Source organism: Halictus rubicundus, chromosome 14 (assembly GCF_050948215.1).
Source record: "Halictus rubicundus isolate RS-2024b chromosome 14, iyHalRubi1_principal, whole genome shotgun sequence".
NCBI classification, from domain to species: domain Eukaryota; kingdom Metazoa; phylum Arthropoda; class Insecta; order Hymenoptera; family Halictidae; genus Halictus; species Halictus rubicundus.
In genome coordinates this window covers 4,508,640-4,534,646 of record NC_135162.1, presented here as the reverse complement: position 1 = coordinate 4,534,646, position 26,007 = coordinate 4,508,640, and the positions used below count along the sequence as shown (strand labels likewise).

The following is a 26,007-nucleotide window of genomic DNA, read 5'->3' as shown; positions in this document are numbered from 1 at the left end:
ACTCCAACTGTACCTACTTTATTCAATTAATCATTTCTTTGTGAAGTGTGAATATTTCCATCGAGTACCATACCGAATACAATTTTATTTGTCAACTGGATATAAAACATGTAGATAAATAGTTCTACTATTATTTCTCGGTTGTTTGTTATGATTTTATTACTATGTTTCACCGACCAATTACTCTTTCATTGCCAGTAACACAGACAGATATCCGGCGGAAGTTCTCACTACCTAAATGAAATTTTGTTTATTAGTTGAACAAGCGATTACCGGTGAGTAAATAATTATTTCTTGATACTTAGTAATGTTTTGCTTAACTCACAGCGTTGAAATGCTCGAGAGAGAAGGGACTAAATTTCCCAGCGGTTATTCGAAACGATATTCTCGATCGACATATTAGCATGATCAACGTTGCCGATTGTTTCGGCGGTAGATTGTACCAGATGCAGTCGTACGCAGACTGAGCAACTCCGGTACTCTACAAATTGAATTATATTCTTTCAAGTGTAACAGTTCGAAATTGAAATAATAGAAGAATCATTTGTTAGAAAAATTCGGCAACTTACTTCGCCGACAAGCGCTTCTCCCACATATCAGTAAATAAACAAATGCAACATTGTGTATATCACGTATATGATAAAAAACACCATCCCTACGATGGGCACGTCTTCCTCTCCTTGGACCACAGACTACAAGAAAATCATGGAACGAAACATTCTTCGAACAAACGATATTATTCAACGTAATTTTCATGGCCAGTTGAAATAAAAATGATTGACAGTCCAGTGGTGTTACCCTTCCTGTGGTAGCGTAGAACGATCTGCTTGACCAAAGCGAAACCGATCGGCACGTTGATCGACAGATTCTCGATCACCTCGTCCAAGCTGGTCGATTTCAAAATCAGATTCGCAGTTTGCGGTGCACAGATGAACGTGAACGTGACGATGCTCGTGAACCAGAACACAGAGGCCGATATTCGACGGGAAAGTGCCGAAATATCCCTTGGTTCTGGCCAGACGCCGAGCAGAATCAAGTTGAATTGATTCCATCCCATCGCGAACTCCATTTTCCTTTTCACATTTAAATCGACGTCGATTAATGGACACAACTACTCGCACGATCATCCTGGAAACTCGAGCCAAGATAAATGCTCGTGACACATAATAATCTATTTCACTGCTTACTCGAGGCTAAAAACGATTTCTAGATTCCATCGATGCAACGAAAAGAATGTCAATACTCGGGAATACTCAAAATTACAAACGACGATACGGTGTCGACCTACGATAGCGCATCAACTATGCTTTATTTTCAACGTTCATCTCACAGATTAGACTAGATTACAACGCCAAAGAATAATATGTTTTATCTCATTGTGGTCTGGCTAAAATGCTCGATGTTAACAATCAGTTTCGCAGATTGTTCGAACGTTTGCTGTCCAAGGATACTTCGTCAACTGAACTGGCAGATTGCGCGCGTAACCCATTGCCGAGCACATTGTTCATTATGCATTCGTATACCTAGCACGAGAACGTTTTCGGACAGGAAGTTCTAATTGCCGCAATCTGGAAGTTCATTCGGAACTGCACCCTGTCGTTCGAACTCTTTCCCATCCTTCCTTTCGAGTATGGACAAAAACGCACAATGGACCGCTTAGATATCGAATGACTATCCAGGGGCGGTCAGAAAAAAATGAAAGCGCTCTCAAATTGTTTGCCACAGGGTGAATTCTTGCCTTGTCTTCGTGGGGATAGAGAAACTCCGATGTACCTAACATTTTGGATGCGTGCAGGGGGTATTGGTGAACTTTCGTAAATGGCATTATAATAGTTCAAGCTATAGACCTCTAGGTTGTTTTTTCGCCTGAGATGATCAGTTGTCGACGCTCGAGACTGTTACGAGAACCGACAGGTAGCCCATCGCTGTTCTCAGAATCTGAAGTTGAAAAAGAACTTCTGCATCTTGGTTCTTGGAATAGTATTAGTGGACGCGGAGGTGATCTTACGGTGCTAAACAGTTCCATGGAGAAGGTACCGAATTTGCCTGCTGTCAGACAGAGTGGTCGTGTGGATCTCAGCATGACGAATAGAAGACACTTCGCTTCTGGCGGGGCTACGTTGTACCATCTCGATTCGTAGGCGGCGACGGCCATGCTGGTGCTCTGTAACATAGCGTTTTCACACTCGGAATCTGCTCGCCAGGAGCCATTGCCTCCGGAAGAAAAGTAAGCATTGTTCCGATCATGCTTCGCTCGCTTGGATATTAATTGCGATTCGTTAACAGTTGGAGAACCGGGATACCAGCACGTGTTAACATCATTCGATTGTGGATTGCATCGAAGTACGAGCTAATTTATAAAAATGAGATTGAAGACCACTCACTTGGACGCGAAGCAGTTCGCCTACGTAACAATAAACGAACATGTGTACTATAATGAACAATATGAAGAGCACGAAAAAGAGCAATTGAAAGTTCAGCAAGCTCTCGTCGCTTTTCAGTATCACCTGCAACAAATAACCACACTTAAGGTCTGTCGATTTATTTCTCGCTTTGGTTACTTACATTGAAGAACAGAAATCCTTGGAAACATATCTCGACAGTGCTGAGTAGCATCTGAAAAAGTAGCAGAATGCTGAAGCACTCGTCGATCCTGGCAGCAGCCCTTTGGTAAAAGAGAACACGCGTCGCAATTATCAACAATATATTAATTTGCTATTATCGCGATGAAAATCGATTGTCTGCTCGAGGCTGTTGATATATCCGGCATCACTTTCACGAATCGAAGTATGTTGTAGTCCATGTGAAATTAGAGGTAGGGGGGTTTAAGTCATCATTTTGCCGGTTTAAATTTGCTTAAAAATTACAAGCCTTCGAAGTTTGCAATTTTTGCCCATTTTGGCGAGAATGCACTTCACGTACGAATTTTTATCTCAGAAATTATGTCTCATCAAGCTACGTTTTTTTTTGTTTTATTCAGAAAGGATTGGGCTATAGTAAAATAATTTTTTAACCTGGATAATTAACTTTCTAATGTCGAAAAATGTAATCGAATTCTTTTTTTTCGATGAAGTGCCAATGTTTTTCAAGCTTTGAATATATTTGATCAGATCCTTTGAAGTTTTCCCATCAAAATGAGCCCTCCAATAGATGGAGACTTGAGAGTTACCATCACAATGAACTGGTAAATGACGCGGTGTACCCCCGCTTCTGGTTGGCCAGTCGTGCGCTCTGCTATTATGGACTAAATGACTCTATTTATACATCAATAACTACATTAATAACCACTTTTGGCCAACGACACCTTTTTAATCATAAGTTCTTTTCAATAAAAGATGATGCAATGTCTATACTAATTGAACCTGTTCTAAAAAAGAGGTGTACGTTGCTTATGTCATAAAGGTGTGCGACAGTTGTGTATTAAAGGGGGTTCTCGCTGGTACCCTATGCTTGGGCTTTGAGATCACACACTTTAGCCCATAATTGGGCTAGAACCGAAATTGCGTGTGGGATCACTTGATACGTGTCTGTCGCGCACGGTCTGTGACGTATGCAACGTGCACTTCTGTTAGTCGGGTTGCCGCATTATAGGCGAATTTTGAATCGGTTATAACTAAAAAAATGAAGCCCACCTGCAGTCGATCACCCTGTATATATTTAAGGTAGTCTGTTAACTTCTTTTGAAAAATATATTATCCTTTAAACTTTCAGAAATTGTGACAAAATTATGGCTACTTTCTTTATTTAGTCGTGTACGAGGTTTGCTGGTATTTCTTTGAGACCAGCGGTATAGACCACCGAACAAGGGGTATACCAGTTCCTATTCCAGATCATTGTGATGCCAATTTTCAAGTCTCCATCTTTCTGAAAAGCTCATTTTTATGAGAAAACTTCGAGGAATCTGATCATATTTCTTTCAAAATTTGAGAAACCTTGGTCCCTCATCGAAAAATACGCAAAAAAAAGATTTCGTTTACGTATTTCGACATTGTAAAGTTAATTATCCAGATTGAAAAAATTATTTTACAATAGCCCAATCTTTCCTGAATAAAGCAAAAAAAAAATTGAGTAAATGTAAAAATTTAATATAAATTCGTAGGTGAAGTGCATTTTCGCCAAAATAGTAAAAAATTGCAAACTACGAAAGCCTGTTATTTTTAAACAGTTTCTAAACCAGCAAAACGATGACCTTGCCCCTCCGCCCCATATTTTCACGTGGACTACAACATATTTCAATTAGAACAATATTGCACATGGTGAGGTCAAAAGTGATCGATTTGGCCAGGAATGACCTCACGTTAATCTTTCTCCATAGAAGATTTATAAATCTGTAAGATATTCTGATTGCTGAACCTGGACGTTTCATTGGACCGAGAACGTTTCCATTTTTAGCAGTGTTCTAAGTACAAAGATATTATATCGGGACTATGTACAAGAAAAGTGAGAAACTTTCTGCACAGATCTCGATCAGCCAATCGACCCCGCTCGAACCCCATCTGTTCACCAGTTCAAGTGTTCGTGCCGCTTCACTATGGAGGCCAGCTCCTCCCGAATGTCGCTAGAATTCTTGACATATTTCCCATTCGATCTATCCATCAGATTCTCCAGTTTCCTGTGCAGATTCGTGAACTGTCCGCACGTGTGCAATACCAACGTGGCTATGAAAATGTCAACGCCAGTATAAGGGATGACAGCACAGTAGGCAGCGATTACTTGCGCCACGTTCGCTGCCACCCTGAACGGTGTCCGCCTCAGGTCGATGGGATAGTACGCAGGGTAAATGGTCAAATGATCCGACGGTTCTGTGTGTATGTCGCACGTGGCTATCGCGTAGGATCGTGTGCCGATGTATGCGACTAACATCGACTGGGTCAGAACGGTGCACCAAATCGACAAACTATTACAAAGCTTCGCGCTGTCCACCATCGTTCTTCTCTCCTCCTCGGTCTTCGGTGCGTGCCAGTCGTCGTAGAATGACTTTATCAGCGGCTGAAGGTCTGCAGACATTGATAAAAATTAATACAAACTTATTTGGACAAAATCTTACGCGTAAATTAATCTTGAGATTTCTTTGAGTCTACTGTAGAACCTCGATCATCTGATGTCTAGAGTCTCCGATATCCCAACATACTTTGTATAGAGGGTGTTCGATTACAGATGCGGGAAAATTTAAGGGATGATTCTCGATGACAATATAAGATGAAAATGAAGAATAAAAAATTTGCGATTTCAACTTCGTCTTTTAGTTATTAGCAATCAAAAATCCGCCTAAAATGAGGCAACCCGACTAACAGAGGTGGCCGTTGTGTACGTCATAAAGGCGCGCGACAGTCACGTATCAAGTGGCAAATACATGCTTACCTTGATTCTCATTTGTGTCCTCAGCGTGGTGAAATATTTTAAGAATTCACAAATTAATCGTTGGACGACACTGAACCTCCTACATGTCTAAATCCACAAGGGCATTTCTAATATCCGCCCTACGGAATTATCGAGTAGAAGGGATCAATGCCTTTTCAATTTACAATCGGACTCACGTAAGTAATTTACTCGTGATCACTATAAAATGGTTTTCATTTATCCATTGTGTTCATAAATATTGAATGAAATCCTGTCAAGGTCAAGTATTCACAAAAATACACATTTTTGTTTCCGTGACTGTCGCGCGCCTCTATGACGTACATAACGAACACCTCTGTCGGTAGGGTTGCCGCATTCTAGGCGGATTTTTAAATGTCATTAACTGAAAAATGTATCCGAAATCGAAATTTTGTTATTCTTCCTTATCGCTTTATATTGTCATGAAGAACCACCCCTTAAATTTTTTCCCACCTGAAGTCGAATACTCTGTATAACCATCTCAATCTAAAGCTATATTCAAACGTTATTTATTGTATAAATCAATAACAATTGAATTCGTAACGAAGAAACTGTTCTGTATTACCCGAACACGTAGTTTTCCTGTTTGATTCGGATAATCGAGGTTCCTCCACATCTTTTTTTGTATTCTTCATATATACTTTTGTGCATGTACTTGTAAGCAACGTATGTATAAAACATATATTATACTTGTAATATTGTAAGAAATTTAATCTGGCTTCTCACGCAGAGAAAACTATTTGTACATTCTTAGAGGAGAACAATGTGTTTCTGAGGGCTCGGATCTTTGTAAAATCTTGGTCCGATCTTGATCCGTTTGTGGGCTTACCTTTTCGGTAATACCAAACGAAAATTAACTTAATAGCCGAGTTGTATGTTGGGATGTTGGCCAGCGACAAGATGGACGTGACCTGACTGAGATCGTTACCCACCATGAACAGATCTACGCTCTGCCATAAGGTGATAAAGATCATTATACAGAAGACGGATACGAATGCTCGGAAATTTGCTATACGTTCGTGTAGCATCTCTGGTTCTGGCCAAATTCCAAGTATACGTAGATTGAAACGATTCCATCCGATCGCGTCTCTTAAATCTATAACATCGGTGATCGTTAACGAAGATTGCTCGCATTCAGTCAAAATGACTAATTCTTAATTTTTGCTTTCACAATTACTGAAATTATAAAAATGTTCGCGTCAGAAATTTTTGAATGAACTTCTTTATTGAAGCACATGTTAGCATAAAAATGGTTGTATTTATTACTCAGTAGTTCTAATGTTAATAAAAATTGAGTAATGTACAGCTTTTTGATAGTGAAAATTGGATACATCTCCGTTCAGTAGAGAGTCGCGATCTTAATTCTATTTTCTGTATATCGTTTAGTATCGAGGCTTATTCAATTCAGATTCGATGGGGGTTGTGGAGTACCTCGTTCGAAATCCATTTGCACCCTAGTAGACCACGCGACATACTGACAACCACGAAATTTCTGAGTCTCTTGGACTGCGCAGTTCATCGAAAGGACGCATGCTCGCTTTTTATGCTTTTTTTTTTGTAAGAAAGTTCGTTTCCACCCCATGCAGAAAGTGCACGAAGTCAAGTAGGAGGGAGCCTTTCCGCGTAGTTGGCTAGTTTTCTTTTGTGGTTCCGATGAAAAAATTAGCAATCGATTGGAACTTCGTGTAGGTACAACGGTTCATGAATTCGTTGATTATTGAAGACGCTCCGAAAGTCTCCGAAAGTCCTCGAAACTATATTCTCCTGTGTGTTTAATTGATAGTCTTGGAATCATCGTGGTAAAGAAATACATGTTACGAACTGTAGTTACTATAAGTTCTTGAAACTGCGCGATGTTCTCTTGGCGGTGAGACGTAGTACGTTTCTTACAGTTATACAATTGTGAACAGCTGGGACAATAACAGGATCTTCGTAGACATTACATTTAACTGTGCTGCGAATAAAGTGTCTTGATTAAGCCTTAGTTTAATTCATAAATGTAGTTACACCAGACTTCCCTGGATTCGTATAAGTATTTACCAGTAATAGGGTAAATATCAAAACGTTCGTTAAAAATCAATAGATGATGAGCTGTATTTATTGATTAATCTTTTATGGCCAATAAAACGGATAGCTATCCGGCGGACGTCTTTATTACCTGTAAACAGAGTTGGGCAGTATCCGAATAAAAAATTATTTGAATAGCTTTCAGATACAGAGACTCTGTATCTTTTGTTTTTATTCGAAGTCGAATGAATCGCGAGAAGTTATCTGCATCCTTAAGGCCGTTGCACACTAGACCGCACCGCCGCCTGACCAGCACCGCACCGCCGCCGATGTTTTGACATTCTTCTATGTAATTTAAATGGGAGTGCGCACATATAACGGCAACAGCACAGCACCAGCACACCACCGGATCGTATGTGCGCACTCCCATTTAAATTACATAGAAGAATGTCAAAACGTCGGCGGCGGTGCGGTGCTGGTCAAGCGGCGGTGCGGTCTAGTGTGCAACGGCCTTTATTCGTCGAGCGTCTGGTTTCGAGATTTGTATTCGACGTGCCTCCGGATGATTTTCTGGCTATCTACGGGATTTATTCGAGAGTCGGATACAACGCCACCATTTATTCGACGGATTTATTTGTAGATACTCGGTGACGCCGAGTATCCGACCGATTTTAGTCGCCAAATAAAAATAAATTTCAGAATGTATTCGAACTCAGATGTCGCTTCGAAATTTATCCGTAACTTTTATTCGTTATTCGAAGCTCGATTTGGCCAGACGATTTATTTGAGGATTTATTCGTGACGAGTATTTGGCAGAGATGAAAATCAGATGTATCTTTTATTCGAAATTTTATTCGAAGCTCGGATAGCCGACCTTTTTATCCGACGTTGCCAAGCCGTAATACGTATATACGTACCACGGTACAGTGACCACCATTAATAATCGAACACTTTTTATCGTTTAAACTTTAAACGCTTGTTTACACAAATAAATTTTTATTATTTAAACAGTTGTTTAAACAAATAAATTTTTATTATTGAAACAAACGTTTACACCAGTACATTTTTATTACTTAAACGCTTGTTTACACAAATAAATTTGTATTATTTAAACAATTGTTTAAACAAATAAATTTTTATTATTTAAACTAATGTTTACACCAGTACATTTTCATTACTTAAACGCTTGTTCACACAAATAAATTTTTATTATTTAAACAATTGATTAAACAAATAAATTTTTATTATTTAAACTAATGTTTACACCAGTACATTTTCATTACTTAAACGCTTGTTTACACAAATAAATTTTTATTATTTAAACAATTGATTAAACAAATAAATTTTTATTATTTAAACAATTGTTTAAACAAATAAATTTTTATTATTGAAACAAATGTTTAAACCAGTACATTTGTATTATTGAAACAAATGTTTAAACCAGTACATTTTTATTACTTAAAGGATTGTTTAAACAAACACATTTTTCAATTTACGTCACGTTTTGCAGTAAGTAAAAGTCTTTATAATAAAAGGAAATGTCATTGGGTTTCACCATTGGTACTCTGCTGGATATTAAGTTATTAAGACAATTTTATAAAGAACTCTTTAAATTATGTATTCTGTACAGATACACGTACACCGACTCTGTAGAACATGCTCTGGTACGGCAGCGGACTCTATCGAAATGTAACGGTCAGTTATTGAAATAAAATTCGTTGATGATCTCTTCGAAGGGAACGTTTCAATACTGGCACCGTCTAACTTTTCGGATTTGTGGTGTGTTTAGACTTGTTTTCATCAGCAAACTATTTGCAAACGATTAATAATGTTCCCATGGCAGAATTATGAATTGTAACAAACATTTTATTGTTATTAATAAGTGATGGTGAAACGCTTACATTGTTGTCTCCAGGCGGCACACGACGCGACGTTCCATATGGTCGTGATTCAGTATCAGAGGCAACGTTGTAACCAGTAGCGTATTGGCGTTTACCAACTATACCTAATATTATTTCTTATTAACGTTATCATAATGATATCATTACCTACCGATTGAAAATGTTTTCCTGAACAAAATAAGCCCAAACACGGTACAAATCGGATAATAATATCATCGGGTTGTGCTGCCTTTTTGTTGCGCCTTCGGCCACGCGGCCGTGTTTGCATGCTGTCCTTTTCTATCTACGTTCGCCGCAGTCGAAGCGGCCACAAATATATACATATATATGTGCAATCACAGACGACGATATACATATGCATATGTGTGCAACGCCAGACGTCGATCCCTGCCGAATGATTCCGAGAGTAGAAGAACGAAACATGTGTTACTTTCTTTTGGCTGAAGGTGTGCGTTGTTTTCAACAAAAGCAATCTTGTCATAGAAGGGAACTTATTAAAAATTTGCAAAAAAATGAGGATATAGTCCTAAGTGTCCTCTTTACAGACCTGTTTTTAAGAAGATGAACATTTTAAAATTGACGCAATTAAAATTATCTGAAGCGAATGCTGCATCGCGATATACAGCCTTGGACGGCCGGACATTGTGCTGGGTCGAGAAATTTCGTGACATTTTACAATAAATGTTGAACTGTAAGAGATATCAGGATGAAATTTGTAGTAAAATTCATTAAAATTCATTAATCATTTTTTAATTCGTTGTTTCAATTTCATTGTCTTAAAATAATATTGCAAATGGTTAACTTGTTATTTATTTAGTACTGTCCCAGATAATTGAGATCATCGATGTCTCTGATTCTAAATTTCTGCATTTTTTAAAGAGTCGGTAATTTAGAACCGTAGACAGAAAAATGCATTCATTACATGCAAGGCCCATGTACGTGTATCTATACGTAATGTAAAGAGTTCTTTATAAAATTGTCTTAATAACTTAATATCCAGCAGAGTACCGATGGTGAAACCCAATGACTTTTCCTTTTATTATAAAGACTTTTACTCATTGCAAAAGGTGATGTAAATTGTATAAGTAATAAAAATTTGTTTGTTTAAACAATCGTTTAAGTAATAAATAGTGTTCGAATATTAATGGGAGTCACTATTCCATAGTACGTACTTGCATATTATAACGTAAATATTACGACTTGGCAACGTCGCTCGGTCTTTTATCCGAGCTTCGAATACAATTTCGAATAAAAGATACATTTGATTTTCATCTATTCCTCATGCTCGTCTCGAATAAAAAATTGAATAAATCATCTTCCCTACATCGAGCTTCGAATAAATTTATAAGTTACGCGAAAAATCGTACGACGAAAATCAAAGATACATTTGAGTTGCGAGTATCTGACGAAATTCACCGTCGAATAAATGGTGGCGCTGCCTCGAACTCTCGAATAAAAGTCAAAGATACTTTGAAACTCATCAGCTGTATCTTCGAATAAATTCTCTCAAATAAATTCTCACCGCTAGAGGCGTCGAATACGCATAGACGTTATTTCGAGATTCGGATGACCCACGGACGACAAATGAAAATCGTGAAAAGTATCTGACGGATAAACTGTGGTGAATATGTATCCGAGAGAAATGAGTTCGAATAAAAGATAGCTTTCAGTTATTTGTATTCGAAATTTTAAAATAATTCTTTGCCCAACTCTGCCTGAAAAACAAAAGATTGTAATCCTCTAATTCTTTTAACTCGACCAAATAATATACATACAGTATACTCGGCATCGTATAATATGAAAGCATTTATTTATTATTAATTTGTCGGTATGTAAGACATATATTATATTTGTTACTGGCATAGGAGGAATATTTGTTACTAATTTGTTGGAAAATCGTAACGTTAAAAAGTTCAAAGGAGAGAGGACTAAATTTTCCAGCAGTTATTTTCAACGATTCTCCTGGCCGATGTATTATGGTGATCATCAAAGCCGCCTGTTTTGTAGAAAAATAGTGAAATTCATTTTTAACGAGGTATCGGTAGAACATTGAATTTGCCTCGAGTATTACTCTGACGTAGAAATAATAACGCTGTCCAACACCAAATTTATTTTGCAATAACTTTTGGATGATTTTTATAGACATTGTCATTCTAAAACCAAATCCGAAAGCAGAATTGCTCTATCACGCAACGTTTTCGAAAATATTGATTTTTGTACAAATGCATGATTTTGGATTAAAAAAAAATGACGTGTTACGCAAAAGCTAAACATGCGAGAAAGTTCAGGTTTGAGTCAAAAGATAGAGGGGACTGTCCTCTACATATCCATATAGCCAATTATATTTTGATGTACTTCCTAACAGTTGTAAATGGTTGTTAAAGTTTGAAAAAGAGCCGACGCGGTTACTTTATACGCTCTATTTTTGTATTTATGTGAAAAATCCTTTATCTAGGAGGAATTTACTATACAGGAATGCATACTACAGACATTTCTGGTAAAGCAACCACTCACGAAAAGTATTTGGTTCCCTTAGTATATGAGCAGGTTAAGAAAATGTTCATTGATAGTTTGTGTGTGACGCGTTCGCGCCAGACGGCCATTGCAGCCTTTTCTCGACTCGCCAGGGCCGTCGCTAAGCGTAGTCGACGTTGGTACCACTCAAATGTGTCTGTGCTTACTATGCTTAATTACATACATTTTTTTGTCTTTTTGGGTGCCAATCGTAACATAAAATTATAGAAATACGAGTTATATTCACATTTCATTGTGGAAATGCTTAATAAAGAAAATTAAATGAAAAATTGATAAAACAATCATTATTTATTTATTATTATTATTATTATTAATTATTTGTAATTGATTCCATCCCATCGCGAAATCCATTTTCCTTTTCACATTTAAATCGACGTCGATTAATGGACACAACTACTCGCACGATAATCCTGGAAACTAGAGCCAAGATAAATGCTCGTCACACATAATAATCTATTTCACTGTTTATTCGAGGCTAGAAACGATTTCTAGATTCCATCGATGCAACGAAAAGAATGTCAATACTCGGGAATACTCAAAATTACAAACGACGATACGGTGTCGACCTACCATAGCGCATGAACTATGCTTTATTTTCAATGTTCATCTCACAGATTAGACTATATTATATTTTTTTTTTCTATTTTTTTCACTTGAGATGATCAGTTGTCGACGCTCGAGACTGTTACGAGAACCGACAGGTAGCCCATCGCTGTTCTCAGAATCTGAAGTTGAAAAAGACCTTCTGCATCTTTGTTCTTGGAATCGTATTAGTGGACGCGAAGGTGATCTTACGGTGCTAAACATTTCCATGGAGAAGGTACCGAATTTGCCTGCTGTCAGACAGAGTGGTCGCTTGGATCTCAGCATGACGAATAAAAGACACTTGGCTTCTGGCGGGGCTACGTTGTACCATCTCGATTCGTAGGCGGCGACGGCCATGCTGGTGCTCTGTAACATAGCGTTTTCTCACTCGGAATCTGCTCGCCAGGAGCCATTGCCTCCGGAAGAACAGTAAGCATTGTTCCGATCATGCTTCGCTCGCTTGGATATTAATTGCGATTCGTTAACAGTTGGAGAACCGGGATACCAGCACGTGTTAACCTCATTCGATTGTGGATTGCATCGAAGTACGAGCTAATTTATAAAAATGAGATTGAAGACCACTCACTTGGACGCGAAGCAGTTCGCCTACGTAACAATAAACGAACATGTGTACTATAACGAACGATATGAAAAGCAAGAAAAAGAGCAATTGAAAGTTCAGCATGCCCTCGTCGCTTTTCAACATCACCTGCAACAAATAACCACACTTAAGGTCTGTCGATTTATTTCTCGCTTTGGTTACTTACATTGAAGAACAGAAATCCTTGGAAACATATCTCGACAGTGCTGAGTAGCATCTGAAGAAGTAGCAGAATGCTGAAGCACTCGTCGATCCTGGCAGCAGCCCTTTGGTAAAAGAGAACACGCGTCGCAATTATCAACAATATATTAATTTGCTATTATCGCGATGAAAATCGATTGTCTGCTCGAGGCTCTTGATATATCCGGCATCACTTTCACGAATCGAAGTATGTTGTAGTCCATGTGAAATTAGGGGGAGGGGGGTTTAAGTCATCATTTTGCCGGTTTAAATTTGATTAAAAATTACAAGCCTTCGAAGTTTGCAATTTTTGCCCATTTTGGCGAAAATGCACTTCACTTGCGAATTTTTATCTCAGAAATTATGTCTCATCAAGCTACATTTTTTTTGTTTTATTCAGAAAGGATTGGGCTATAGTAAAATAATTTTTTAACCTGGATAATTAACTTTATAATGTCGAAAAATGTAATCGAATTCTTTTTTTATCGTTCTTTTTTCGATGAAGTGCCAAGGTTTTTCAAGATTTGAATAAATTTGATCAGATCCTTTGAAGTTTTCCCATGAAAATGAGCCCTGCAATAGATGGAGACTTTAAAGAGATTTTAAACAGTTTCTAAACCAGCGAAACGATGACCTAACTCGTCCGCCCCATATTTTCACGTGGACTATAACATATTTCAATTAGAACAATATTGCACATGGTGAGGTCAAAAGTGATCGATTTGGCAAGGAATGACCTCACGTTAATCTTTCTCCGTAGAAGAATTAAAAATCTACAAGATATTCTGATTGCTGAACATAGACGTTTCATTAGGCCGAGAACGTTTCCATTTTTAGCAGTGTTCTAAGTACAAAGATATTATATCGGAACTATGTACAAAAAAAGTGAGAAACTTTCTGAACAGATCTCGATCAGCCAATCGACCCCGCTCGAACCCTATCTGTTCACCAGTTCAAATGTTCGTGCCGCTCCACTATAGAAGCCAGTTCCTTCCGAATGTCTCTAGAATTCCTGACATTTTTCCCATTCGATCTATCCATTAGATTCTCTAGTTTCCTGTGCAGATTCGTGAACTGTCCGCACGTGTGCAATACCAACGTGGCTATGAAAATGTCAACGCTGGTATAAGGGATGAGAGCACAGTAGGCAGCGACCACTTGCGCCACGTTCGCTGCCACCCTGAACGGTGTCCGCCTCAGGTCGAAGGGATAGTACGCAGGGTAAATGGTCAAATGATCCGACCGTTCTGTGTTTATGTCGCACGTGGCTATCGCGTAGGATCGGGTGCCGACGTATGCGAACAACATCGACTGATTCAGAACGGTGCACCAAATCGACAAATTTTTGCAAAACTTCGCGCTGTCCACCATCGTTCTTCTCTCCTCCTTGGTCTTCGGGGCGTGCCAGTCGTCGTAGAATGACTTTATCAGCGGCTGTAGGTCTGCAGACATTGATAAAAATTAATACAAGCTTATTTGGACAAAATCTTACGTGTAAATTAATCTTGAGATTTCTTTGAGTCTATAGTAGAACCTCGACCATCTGATGTCTAGAGTCTCCGATATCCCAACATACTTTGTATAGAGGGTGTTCGACTACAGATGCGGGGAAATTTAAGGGGTGATTCTCGATGACAATATAAGATGAAAATGAAGAATAAAATATTTGCGATTTCGACTTCGTCTTTTAGTTATTAGCAATCAAAAATCCGCCTAAAATGAGGCAACCCGACTAACAGAGGTGTCCGTTGTGTACGTCATAAAGGCGCGCGACAGTCACGTATCAAGTGGCAAATACATGCTTACCTTGATTCTCATTTGTGGCCTCAGCGTGGTGAAATATTTTAAGAATTCACAAATTAATCGTTGGACGACATTGAACGTGCCTACATGTTAAAATCCACAAGGGCATTTCTAATATCCGCCCAATGGAATTGTCGAGTAGAAGGGATTAACGCCTTTTCAATTTACAATCCGACTCACATAAGTAATTTACTCGTGATCACTATAAAATGGTTTCCATGTATCCATTGTGTCCATCACTATTGAATGAAATCCTCGCAGGGAAAGTATTCACAAAAATACACATTTTTGTTTATGTGACCGTCGCGCGCCTCTATGACGTACATAACGAACACCTCTGTTGGTAGGGTTGCCTCATTTCAGGTGGATTTTTAAATGTCAACAACTGAAAAATGGAGCCGACATCGACATTTTTTTATTCCTCATTTTCGTTTTATATTGTTATGGAGAACCACTCCTTAAATTTTCTCCCACCTCTGGTCGGACACTCTGTAGTAGCATCTCAATCTAAAGTTATATGCAAACGTTATTTATTGTATAAATCAATAACAATTGAATTCGTAACGAAGAAATTGTTCTGTATTACACAAGCACGTGGTTTTCCTGTTTGATTCGGATAATCGAGGTTCCTCCATATCATTTTTTGCATTATATACAATACACTACACTTTTATGCATTTACTTGTAAGCAACGTATGTATAAAACATATATTGTACTTATAATATTGTAAGAAATTTAATATGGCTTCTCACGCAGAGAAAACTATTGGTACATTCTTAGAGGAGAACAATGTCTTCCTGAGGGCTCGGATCTTTGTAAAATCTTGGTCCGATCTTGATCCGTTTGTGGGCTTACCTTTTCGGTAATACCAAACGAAAATTAACTTAATAGCCGAGTTGTATGTTGGGATGTTGGCCAGCGACAAGATGGACGTCACCTGACTGAGATCGTTACCCACCATGAACAGATCTACGCTCTGCCATAAGGTGACAAAGATCATTATACAGAAGACGGATACGAAAGCTCGGAAATTTGCTATACGTTCGTGTAGCATCACTGGTTCTGGCCAGATTCCAATTATACGTAGATTGAAACGATTCCATCCGATCGCGTCTCTTAAATCTATAACATCGGTGATCGTTAACAAAGATTGCTCGCATTCAGTCAAAATGACTGGTTCTTAATTTTTTCTTTCACAATTACTGAAATTATAAAAATGTTCTCGTCAGAAATTTTTGAATGAATTTCTTTATTGAAGCACATGTTAGCATAAAAATGGTTGTATTTATTACTCAGTAGTTCTAATGTTAATAAAAATTGAGTAATCTACAGCTTTTTGATAATGAAAATTGGATACATCCCCGTTCAGTAGAGAGTCGCGATCTTGATTGTATTTTCTGGATATCATTTAGTATCGTGGTTTATTCAATTCGGATTCGATGGGGGTTGTGGAGTACCTCGTTCGAAATCCATTTGCACCCTAGTAGACCACGCGACAAACTGACGACCACGAAATTTCTGAGTCTCTTGGTCTGCGCAGTTCATCGAAAGGACGCATGCTCGCTTTTTATGCTTTTTTTTTGTAAGAAAGTTCGTTTCCACCCCATGCAGAAAGTGCACGAAGTCAAGTAGGAGGGATCCTTCTGTGGTTCCGATGAAAAAATTAGCAATCGATTGGAACTTCGTGAAGGTACAACGGTTCTTCACTTCGTCGATTATTGAAGACGCTCCGAAAGTCTCCGAAAGGCCTCGAAACTATATTCTCCTGTGTGTTTAAGTGATGGTCTTGGAATCATCGTGGTAAAGAAATACATGTTACGAACTGTAGTTACTATATGTTCTTGAAACTGCGCGATATTCTCTTGGCGGTGATACGTAGTACGTTTCTTACAGTCATACGATTGTGAACAGCTGTGACAATAACAGGATCTTCGTAGACATTACAATTAACTGTGCTGCGAATAAAGTGTTTTGATTAAGCCTTATTTTAATTCATAAATGCAGATACACCAGACTTCCCTGGTTTAGTATAAGTATTTACCAGTGATAGGGTAAATATCAAAACGTTCGTTAAAAATCAATAGATGGTGGGCTGTATTTATTTATTAATCTTCATGGCCAATAAAACGGATAGCTATCCGGCGGACGTCTTTATTACCTGGAAAACAAAAGAATGTAATCCTCTAAATCTTGTAACTCGATCAAATAATATATATATATAGTATACTTGGCATCGTATAATATGAAAACATTTATTTATTACTAATTTGTCGGTATGCAAGACATATATTATCTTTGTTACTGGCATAGGAGGAATATTTGTTACTAATTTGTTGGAAACTCGCAGCTTTAAAAAGTTCAAAGGAGAGAGGACTTCCATTAGTTATTTTCAACGATTCTCCTGCCCGATGTATTATGGTGATCATCAAAGCCGCCTGTTTTGGCGGTAGATCCAAAAGGTACTCCAAAAGTTGGAATATTGTTACTGTACTGTTATGTATATAGTGTAGAAAAATAGTGAAATTGATTTTTAAGGAGGTATCGGTAGAACACTGAATTTGCCTTTTGGGTGATTCTTATAGACTTTGTCATCCTAAAACCAAATCCGAAAGTAGAATTGCTCTATCACGCAACGTTCTCGAAAATATTGATTTTTGTACAAATGCATGATTTTGGATTAAAAAATTACGTGTTACGCAAAAGCTAAACATGCGAGAAAGTTCAGGTTTGAGTTGAAAGATAGAGGGGACTCTCCTCTACATATCCATATAGCTAATTATATTTTTATGTACTTCCTAACAGTTATAAATGGTTGTTAAAGTTTGAAAAAGAGCCGACGCGGTTACTTTATACGCACTATTTTTGTATTTATGTGAAAAACTACTATGCTTAATTACATACATTTTTTGTTGTCTTTTTGGGTGCCAATCGTTACACAAAATTATAAAAATACGAGTTATATTCATATTTTATTGTGGAAATGCTTAATAAAGAAAATTAAATGCAAAAACTAACGTATTTCTGGTGTAAACAAATTTAAAAATGATTTCGCTTCGCTTGACGCTTGTACATGGTATTCCGATTTTCAATAATAAGTGTCCACCAGTAATCAGCAAGCATCGCACGTAAGCCTTTTTCTTGGTAAGTGAGACGACTCTTTGAAACATTACGTCCACTAATTTCTTCATCACAAAATTTGTAAAGATCATGTTCCTCCGGTAATGTTAAGAGCCAAGTCGTCGTAAACCCGTGATATGGTAGAGTGACCACGTTACCGACAGATTCTAGGAAAAATGTTTTCACGGGAGGAAAATTTTCGCCTTCATATGAAAATATGTTTCGCTGGGAAAGGGCTCATTCGAAAGAGGATGGTTCAATGCAGAGCGCGTTAAAGTTAAATCTCCAGCTAAAAATTGAGCTATATTTTGTCTTGATTCTCAGAGAAATAAAGCCAAAAAGTTTCTTACGGTTTCCGAATGACTTTCTGGTTTTCTTTCTAACTTTCTCAGAATTTAGAGATATCGATAATATAGAGCAAAAAATGTGACAAGTATAGTCAGAGACTTAAGACCCGGCGAATCAAGACCAATACGGATGTTAAGTCTGTGTCTGAAGTCAGTGAACGGAAATTGTACAACAGATACCGACCTGCTGATTCTGCAAAAGTCACGTGACTACCTTGAGGTTGAGATTCTGCCTATTCGATTGAGTTAGAATGTAATGATTGTGACATAAGGTAATGTCGGCGTACCTCGGCTCGTCTTCGGGTGTTTACGTCACTTGCGTCGGTAGGTGGGTTGCGACTAAGAGAGCACGCTTCAACCGAACGCCAACGTGACGAACTAGCGCTGTTAGTCTCATTTTATGCGAATCGCTAACTTTAAACACAATTTCCATAGGTGAAAAATTCTCGCAGTGGGTTCATCAGGTGCTGAATCGAATCGGCAGGATCTCGCCAGTTTGAACCTTAAGATGGTGGTATTGAGCTGGTACTAAGACCTGGTAATTAAACAAAATTTTTTGTAACTTTCAGAGTCTTCTTTACAATGCTATAACTGTGTTCAAAAGCAACACAGCTAAAAATTTGAAAAGAGACTTCAAGCTTTCAAATAATTCTTTAACGTTCTCGATACAACAATTCTTTCCGGAATTATGATCATTTGAAATTCACCCAATTTCTCGGGTTCGTAGAGGTAACCCTTTAACTCTTTTGAGGTGTGTAATTTCTGAGATAAAAATTCGTAAGTGAAGCGCATTTTCGCCAAAATGGGCAAAAATTGCAAACTTCGAAGGCCTGTAATTTTTAAACAAATACTTAAACCGGCGAAATGATGACTTAACCCCCCCCCCCCACCTAATTTCACATTAACTACAACTTATTTCCTTCAGAACAAAAAAGTAATTGGATGACATTCAATCGGGTCGTTCTAATTTCTCTGTTAAGCAGAATTTATGTATCGAAAAATGACTCTGATGTCTCGAAGCTTCTGCCTGGGTCGAAGAAGGAGCAAAACGAAAATGAAAAGGAAGATGAAGACTTTCAGACACTGACGTGTTGATATACTCATGTATTTGAACCATCTTCTTCAAGACGACCATCAGCTTCTCGTCCCCGTTTTCCCGAAGGTTCATTATGTCCTGCCTCAGAATGGCCAGCTGTCCGCAGATATGTAGAACCAGCAATGAACGTGTCCGCAAACCGTCAGCTGGAGGTTCAGGCTGGTGTCGATGTCGTACGGAAATGAAGCGTGGAAGAACAGCTTGCGATCCGTGTACTTCGCCGTTAGGGAGTATCTGATGACATACGCGAAAACCACGATGTTCACCATCACGGTGCTCGTCACGATCGTTTTCCTGGTGATCCTCGCGACGTTCATCATCGCTTCGCGATCGCTGGGCTTCGCCTTGATGCTCCAGTCACTGGCCATGCACTTCAGCAGAGACTTCAATGCTTGCAAACGAGAAGATCAATCGGTGGATCGACTGCCGAGCATCCGGCGCCGCCGTCTCTACTTACGTTTCCCGTTGAACCAAAAAGCGATCGTCTTCAGCATCGAGATCGTGATCGTGATGTTCCCCATCGACAGGTTCTCCATCAGCATGTACATGTCCCCGTAAACGTTCGGGATGTTGGCGGTTTGGGGGTCGGTGACGAAGAAGAACATCGCCAGGACCGGGATCAGGATATGGTAGCTCGACGGTTGGTACCATTTTCTCTCTTCCGGCCAGATCCCAATGAATCTCACCGTGTAGTAGTTCCATCCGTACACGTACCTCAAGTCTACACCGACGTTAGAAAATGGAGAAATAATAGGGGAAAGCCTTTGCATACACCCTTTACTTGTTATTTAAATTACAAACCCTTTTCTACCGACATCGCAACAATGCGAGACAGTTTCCTAACAAATGATAAGTTATTCTCTTATCGAAAACCTGCCACCGTCTCTCTTTTTTCGCGCATGCTCTTACCAGAGAATTCTACGCGACGCGGAGGTCGCTTATAGATCAGTATGAGTCGGGGAGATCGAAGCACCGCAGTCCCATCGGACGAATTCGCGTAGGTAGAACAGGTTATAAATATGTAAGAGTAGAGCAACCGTGACATTCCAAACAAGTGGCTCGAAAAAGAATTGCGAATACATAATTTCAACTGGTTCTACAGTATCACGTAATTATTATAGTGATTTAGGAATTGTGTAATTCATCCTGTGTATAATGCGGAATTTACAGTTTTGAAGGACCGTGGTTTATTTTCGAAAAATATTCTTAAAAAGTCTCGACAAAGACAATCAACATAAAAATGAATTATTTGTACACATTTGTAGGGTAATTAAACGTACTCGATCCGCTACTTTCGCCTCCACTTCCGTAAGTATAGTCGGTGTACAAAGTATTCGTTCACCATTTATAAACCAATAACGTTTTAAAATTGGATCGAACGACTTGAATTTTTTGGAGATGTTAGAAGGATTAATTTACTAAGTAATGCATAAATAATTTTCTTCTTAAATTGCCATTGGTCGTAATTGTAAAAAAGTAAGAGTCACGATTTTTAAGTTTTTTATCTGTGTCTGTACTGAAAATTTAAAAAGTGCCCTTTGTAGATATAATTAAGTTACATACATGCACGAAGTTTCCTGGAAATCGGTAAAAGATATTTATGCATTACTCAGTAAGTTAGTTCTTCTAACATCTCCAAAAAATTCAAGCCGTTTGGTCCACCTTTAAACACGTCATTTGTTTATGAAGGTTATACGAATACTCCGTACTCCAACTGTACCTACTTTATTTAATTAATCATTTCTTTGTGAAGTGTGAATATTTCCATCGAGTACCATACCGAATACAATTTTATTTGTCAACTGGATATAAAACATGTAGATAAATAGTTCTACTATTATTTCTCGGTTGTTTGTTATGATTTTATTACTATGTTTCACCGACCAATTACTCTTTCATTGCCAGTAACACAGACAGATATCCGGCGGAAGTTCTCACTACCTAAATGAAATTTTGTTTATTAGTTGAACAAGCGATTACCGGTGAGTAAATAATTATTTCTTGATACTTAGTAATGTTTTGCTTAACTCACAGCGTTGAAAAGCTCGAGAGAGAAGGGACTAAATTTCCCAGCGGTTATTCGAAACGATATTCTCGATCGACATATTAGCATGATCAACGTTGCCGCTTGTTTCGGCGGTAGATTGTACCAGATGCAGTCGTACGCAGACTGAGCAACTCCGGTACTCTACAAATTGAATTATTGTCTTTCAATTGTAACAGTTCGGAATTCAAACAATAGAAAACTCATTTGTTTGAAAAATTCGACAACTTACTTCGCCGACAAGCGCTTCTCCCACATAGCAATAGATAAACAAATGCAACATTGTGTATATCACGTGTATGATAAAAAACACCATCCCTACGACGGGCACGTCTTCCTCTCCTTGGTCCACAGACTACAAGAAAATCATGAAACGAAACATTCTTCGAACAAACGATATTATTCAACGTAATTTTCGTGAACGTACGGTCATCATACGGTATCCCGTGAGACAGAGCATCGCGGTGCAGATCAAAGTCTGCACAAGCAATGTCAGATTGAAGCAATCTTCCACTACCACGGCGAACCTTCAATGAAAATCAGATCAGAATTGCTACGTTTAAAAGAACATTCACATTATGTCTGTACACGCTATCCCAGCGTTAAAGGTTTACAGTGTTTATTCGATATATGTCCAAAACACGGGACTAGCCAGGGACATACAGGGTGTTCGACTACAGGTGGGTGAATATTTAAGGGGTGTTTCTCCATAACAATTTAAGACGAAAATAAAGAATAAGAGAATTGCGATTACGGCTTCATTTTTTAGTCATTAACAATTATTCATAAAGGCACGCGACAGTCACGTATAAAGTGACAGATATATCCTTACCTTGACTTTCATTTGGAGCCCCAGCGAGCTGAAAATGCTTTGAGGATTCACAAATTAACCGTTGGATTCCCTTGAACTTGCCTACTCGTTAAAATCCAGAAGGGCATTTCTATGATCCGCCCTATGAAATTATCGAGAAGAAGGGTTCAATGTTTTCTCACTTTACAATCGGGCCCTCGCAGATGTTATTTATTCATGACCACTATAAAATTGTTTCCTTATATTCGTTGTGTCCATAAATGTTAAATGAATTCCTCACAAGTGTAAGTATTCACAAAAATCCACATATGCAATATACGTGGCGGGACAGCGCAAAAGTAATTCGCGTTTGTTACGCGTAAGGTAAGCATGTATCTGTCACTTGATACGTGACTGTCGCGCGTCTCTATGACGTACGCAACGAACATCTCTGATGGTCGGATTGCGGCATTTCAGGCGGATTTTTAATTGTAAAATAACTAAAAAATGAAGCCGACATCGGAATTTTTTTCACTCCCACCCCTTAAATTTTCTCCTAGCTGTAGTCGAACACCCTGTATTTTGGTCATACTATTCTTTGACCCACGTCATTCGAAGAAAAAGACGGCGAAGCTCTAGAGGCCTCGGTTCAAGGCCCCTCACGGGGTCTACCTGGTGGCAGTGGGGATAGTTCTGGAACCTTTATCGGCTAGGCATTTTGGACTTGTATAGAGTAATTCTAATTCGATTCCAGCACGAAGGAAGAGTACCTCGATAGTTGATTGTGCCTGAAGACGATGTAACCGAGTCTCTCGTGAAACTTCGTCGAATTGCCGTGGCTGCTGGTGTCAGCAATGTTTTCGATGGTCGCTCTAAGAACAGACAATTGCCCGCACAAATGCAACACGAGAACGGCCAGGAACGTGTCGAAACAAGAATAACAAATTGCCGTGAGCACTGTGCCCATGAGCTGTCCCAGCCAGGTGATCTCGAAGTTGGGACTCTTTTTGGTGTCATATGGAAAGGTGGCTGGATGCAAAAGGCCACCTAAATCAACTTCGGAAGCGCTTTGCGCGTTGCTCCAGATTTGCAACGACAAGAACGCGAAAAGCATTAAATACGTCAGGGTGGAACAGACGATGGAGATCATACGGCTCAGCTTGGCGTTCTTCAGCATCGCCTGATGGTCTGGGCCCGCGTGTGGCTGCGACCAGTCGGCCAGGATCTCACTGACCAAGAACGTCAGGGCTGGAAGGATAGCTGCTTTACCAAATGGATAACTTAAACGCAATCGGTAATCGGTGAATTCTATTTTCGTACTTCAGAGCAAACTAAACGGAAGCAAGTCTTTTCTATAATATTTGGGTTAGCAAGAAAGTAAAGTAATTTCGGCTTTCACAAATTGTTGGCGTTGCGTTTTGTTGCAATATCTTCTGTTAAGGTTGTGATTTTTTCCATTTGAATTTGATAACTGTCCCGTAAACAAATTGCTGTGAATTTGGCACCAAAATTTGCCTATAAATTCCTATTCATCTGTTTCCGCATTAGGCTCGCTATTTGATAGCAAAGTTTGCAGCCAAATTCCATGCTAAATTGAGGTCAAACCTTCGTTATAGGGGGCAGGTCGGTCGTACTAAGAAAGGACCTAACCTTGCTCTCAAAGCAAATATCGGGCAAAATCGGAATAAACCTTTCTGTAGGAGGGAAACCGAAATTAATTGAATGAAAATACGTGAAACTTCAAATTATATAATTTAGAAGTTTAACACGTTCCGTGTCACGTGTACCATCGGTGGTACACGTTAAACTTGATCTTCAGGCCACGTGTACCACCGATGGTACACGCAGACATATTTATTTAATGGCCAAACGTTAAATGGCCTGAACGACAAATCAAGCAAAAACGGCTTGGAACGGAACGTGTTAAATAATATTCCGTTTTCCCTCCCACAACAAGGTTTACTCCGATTTTGCCCGATATACTCTTACTTAGAACAATGTTAGGTCCGCTTTTAGGACTTAGTGCGACCGACGTGCCCTCTATAAGGATGCCAAGGTTTCGCCCCAATTTGTCATGGAATTTTGCCTGTAAACTTTTTCCTCAAATTCCGATCCATCTCTTTCCGCATTTGGCTAGAAAGTCCACAAGTTTTGGTGCTAAATTCATACAAAATAGGGACCAAATTCTGCTCCAAGCAGAGTTTGACTAACAATTGAGCGTTTGACAACGACCATGGTTCAAGTTTGATGACCAGCACAAATTAGCTTGAAAGCTTATATGCATAAAAAAAAAGATGATGCCGTCTAATTGGTGAGGTTATAAAGGAGTTGTGTATTTTGAGCTGCGTCTATGAAACCAAACTATCAAATCAGATGTTTACTGTCAACAACTAATGAGACTGGAAGAAGCAATTAAAGATATACTGCCAGAATTGGCAAATCGCAAAGGAATCGCGTTCCACCATTATAACGCTAGGTCATACACATTTTTGATAATTTGTAAAAAATTATTGGGGCTTGGTTGGGTAGTGATGTCACATCCACCATACAACCCAGATCTTGTACCATCAAATTACCATTAATTTCGAATTTTTGCAAAACTCTCTGAATGGTAAAACTGTCGCTAACAATTATTACCAGAAATTGCATTTGTTCAGATTTTTGTTGATAAGGACCAGAACAAAATGGAAAATATTTGGTGTTCATTATTTGTATAAAAAAATTAAGAATCCGAAATTACTTTCTTGCGAACTTAATACAATTTAACGCGTAAAATAAGGAACACGTTAAAGCTAGACAACGGATATTTAATGTAAAATGTGCTACATAGAAGACAGAAATTGAATGACACTAGATCTACTCTTGTAATAATTTCAATAAGTCGGGGGTCATATATAACAACAAAGTGTTTAGAAGTTCTTGTAATCACTTTTTCTAGTTTTGTGTTTCATTCATTTTCGTCGTAAAAGCATGAAATTCGTTGTTGCGAGATAACATCGCCAGTTGAAATGAAAATTATCCACAGTCCAGTGGTGTTACCCTTTCTGTGGTAGCGTAGAACGATCTGCTTGACCAAAGCGAAACCGATCGGCACGTTGATCGACAGATTCTCGATCACCTCGTCCAAGCTGGTCGATTTCAAAATCAGATTCGCAGTTTGCGGTGCACAGATGAACGTGAACGTGACGATGCTCGTGAACCAGAACACAGAGGCCGATATTCGACGGGAAAGTGCCGAAATATCCCTTGGTTCTGGCCAGACGCCGAGCAGAATCAAGTTGAATTGATTCCATCCCATCGCGAACTCCATTTTCCTTTTCACATTTAAATCGACGTCGATTAATGGACACAACTACTCGCACGATCATCCTGGAAACTCGAGCCAAGATAAATGCTCGTGACACATAATAATCTATTTCACTGCTTACTCGAGGCTAGAAACGACTTCTAGATTCCATCGATGCAACGAAAAGAATGTCAATACTCGGAAATACTCAAAATTACAAACGACGATACGGTGTCGACCTACGATAGCGCATCAACTATGCTTTATTTTCAACGTTCATCTCACAGATTAGACTAGATTACAACGCCAAAGAATAATATGTTTTATCTCCTTGT

General features: G+C 38.8%; 1 protein-coding gene across 1 annotated transcript; it reads right to left on the bottom strand.

The window, feature by feature from the left end:
- Positions 1-1,691: 1,691 nt before the first annotated feature.
- LOC143361008 (uncharacterized) lies at positions 1,692-25,950 on the bottom strand. The gene is given in 26 exon segments (XM_076800248.1): positions 1,692-1,938; positions 12,618-12,773; positions 12,994-13,116; positions 13,175-13,274; positions 14,138-14,630; positions 15,848-16,114; positions 16,450-16,747; positions 16,892-16,947; positions 17,295-17,554; positions 18,063-18,276; positions 18,585-18,649; positions 18,768-18,870; positions 19,164-19,218; positions 19,571-19,648; positions 19,693-19,943; positions 20,010-20,273; positions 20,462-20,648; positions 20,833-20,934; positions 21,116-21,129; positions 21,433-21,493; positions 21,585-21,740; positions 21,829-21,951; positions 22,024-22,123; positions 23,157-23,634; positions 25,426-25,700; positions 25,815-25,950. Coding segments are annotated over 25 exon segments (4,338 nt in total). The 5' UTR covers positions 25,697-25,700; positions 25,815-25,950; the 3' UTR covers positions 1,692-1,875.
- Between the last annotated feature and the right edge of the window lie 57 nt (positions 25,951-26,007).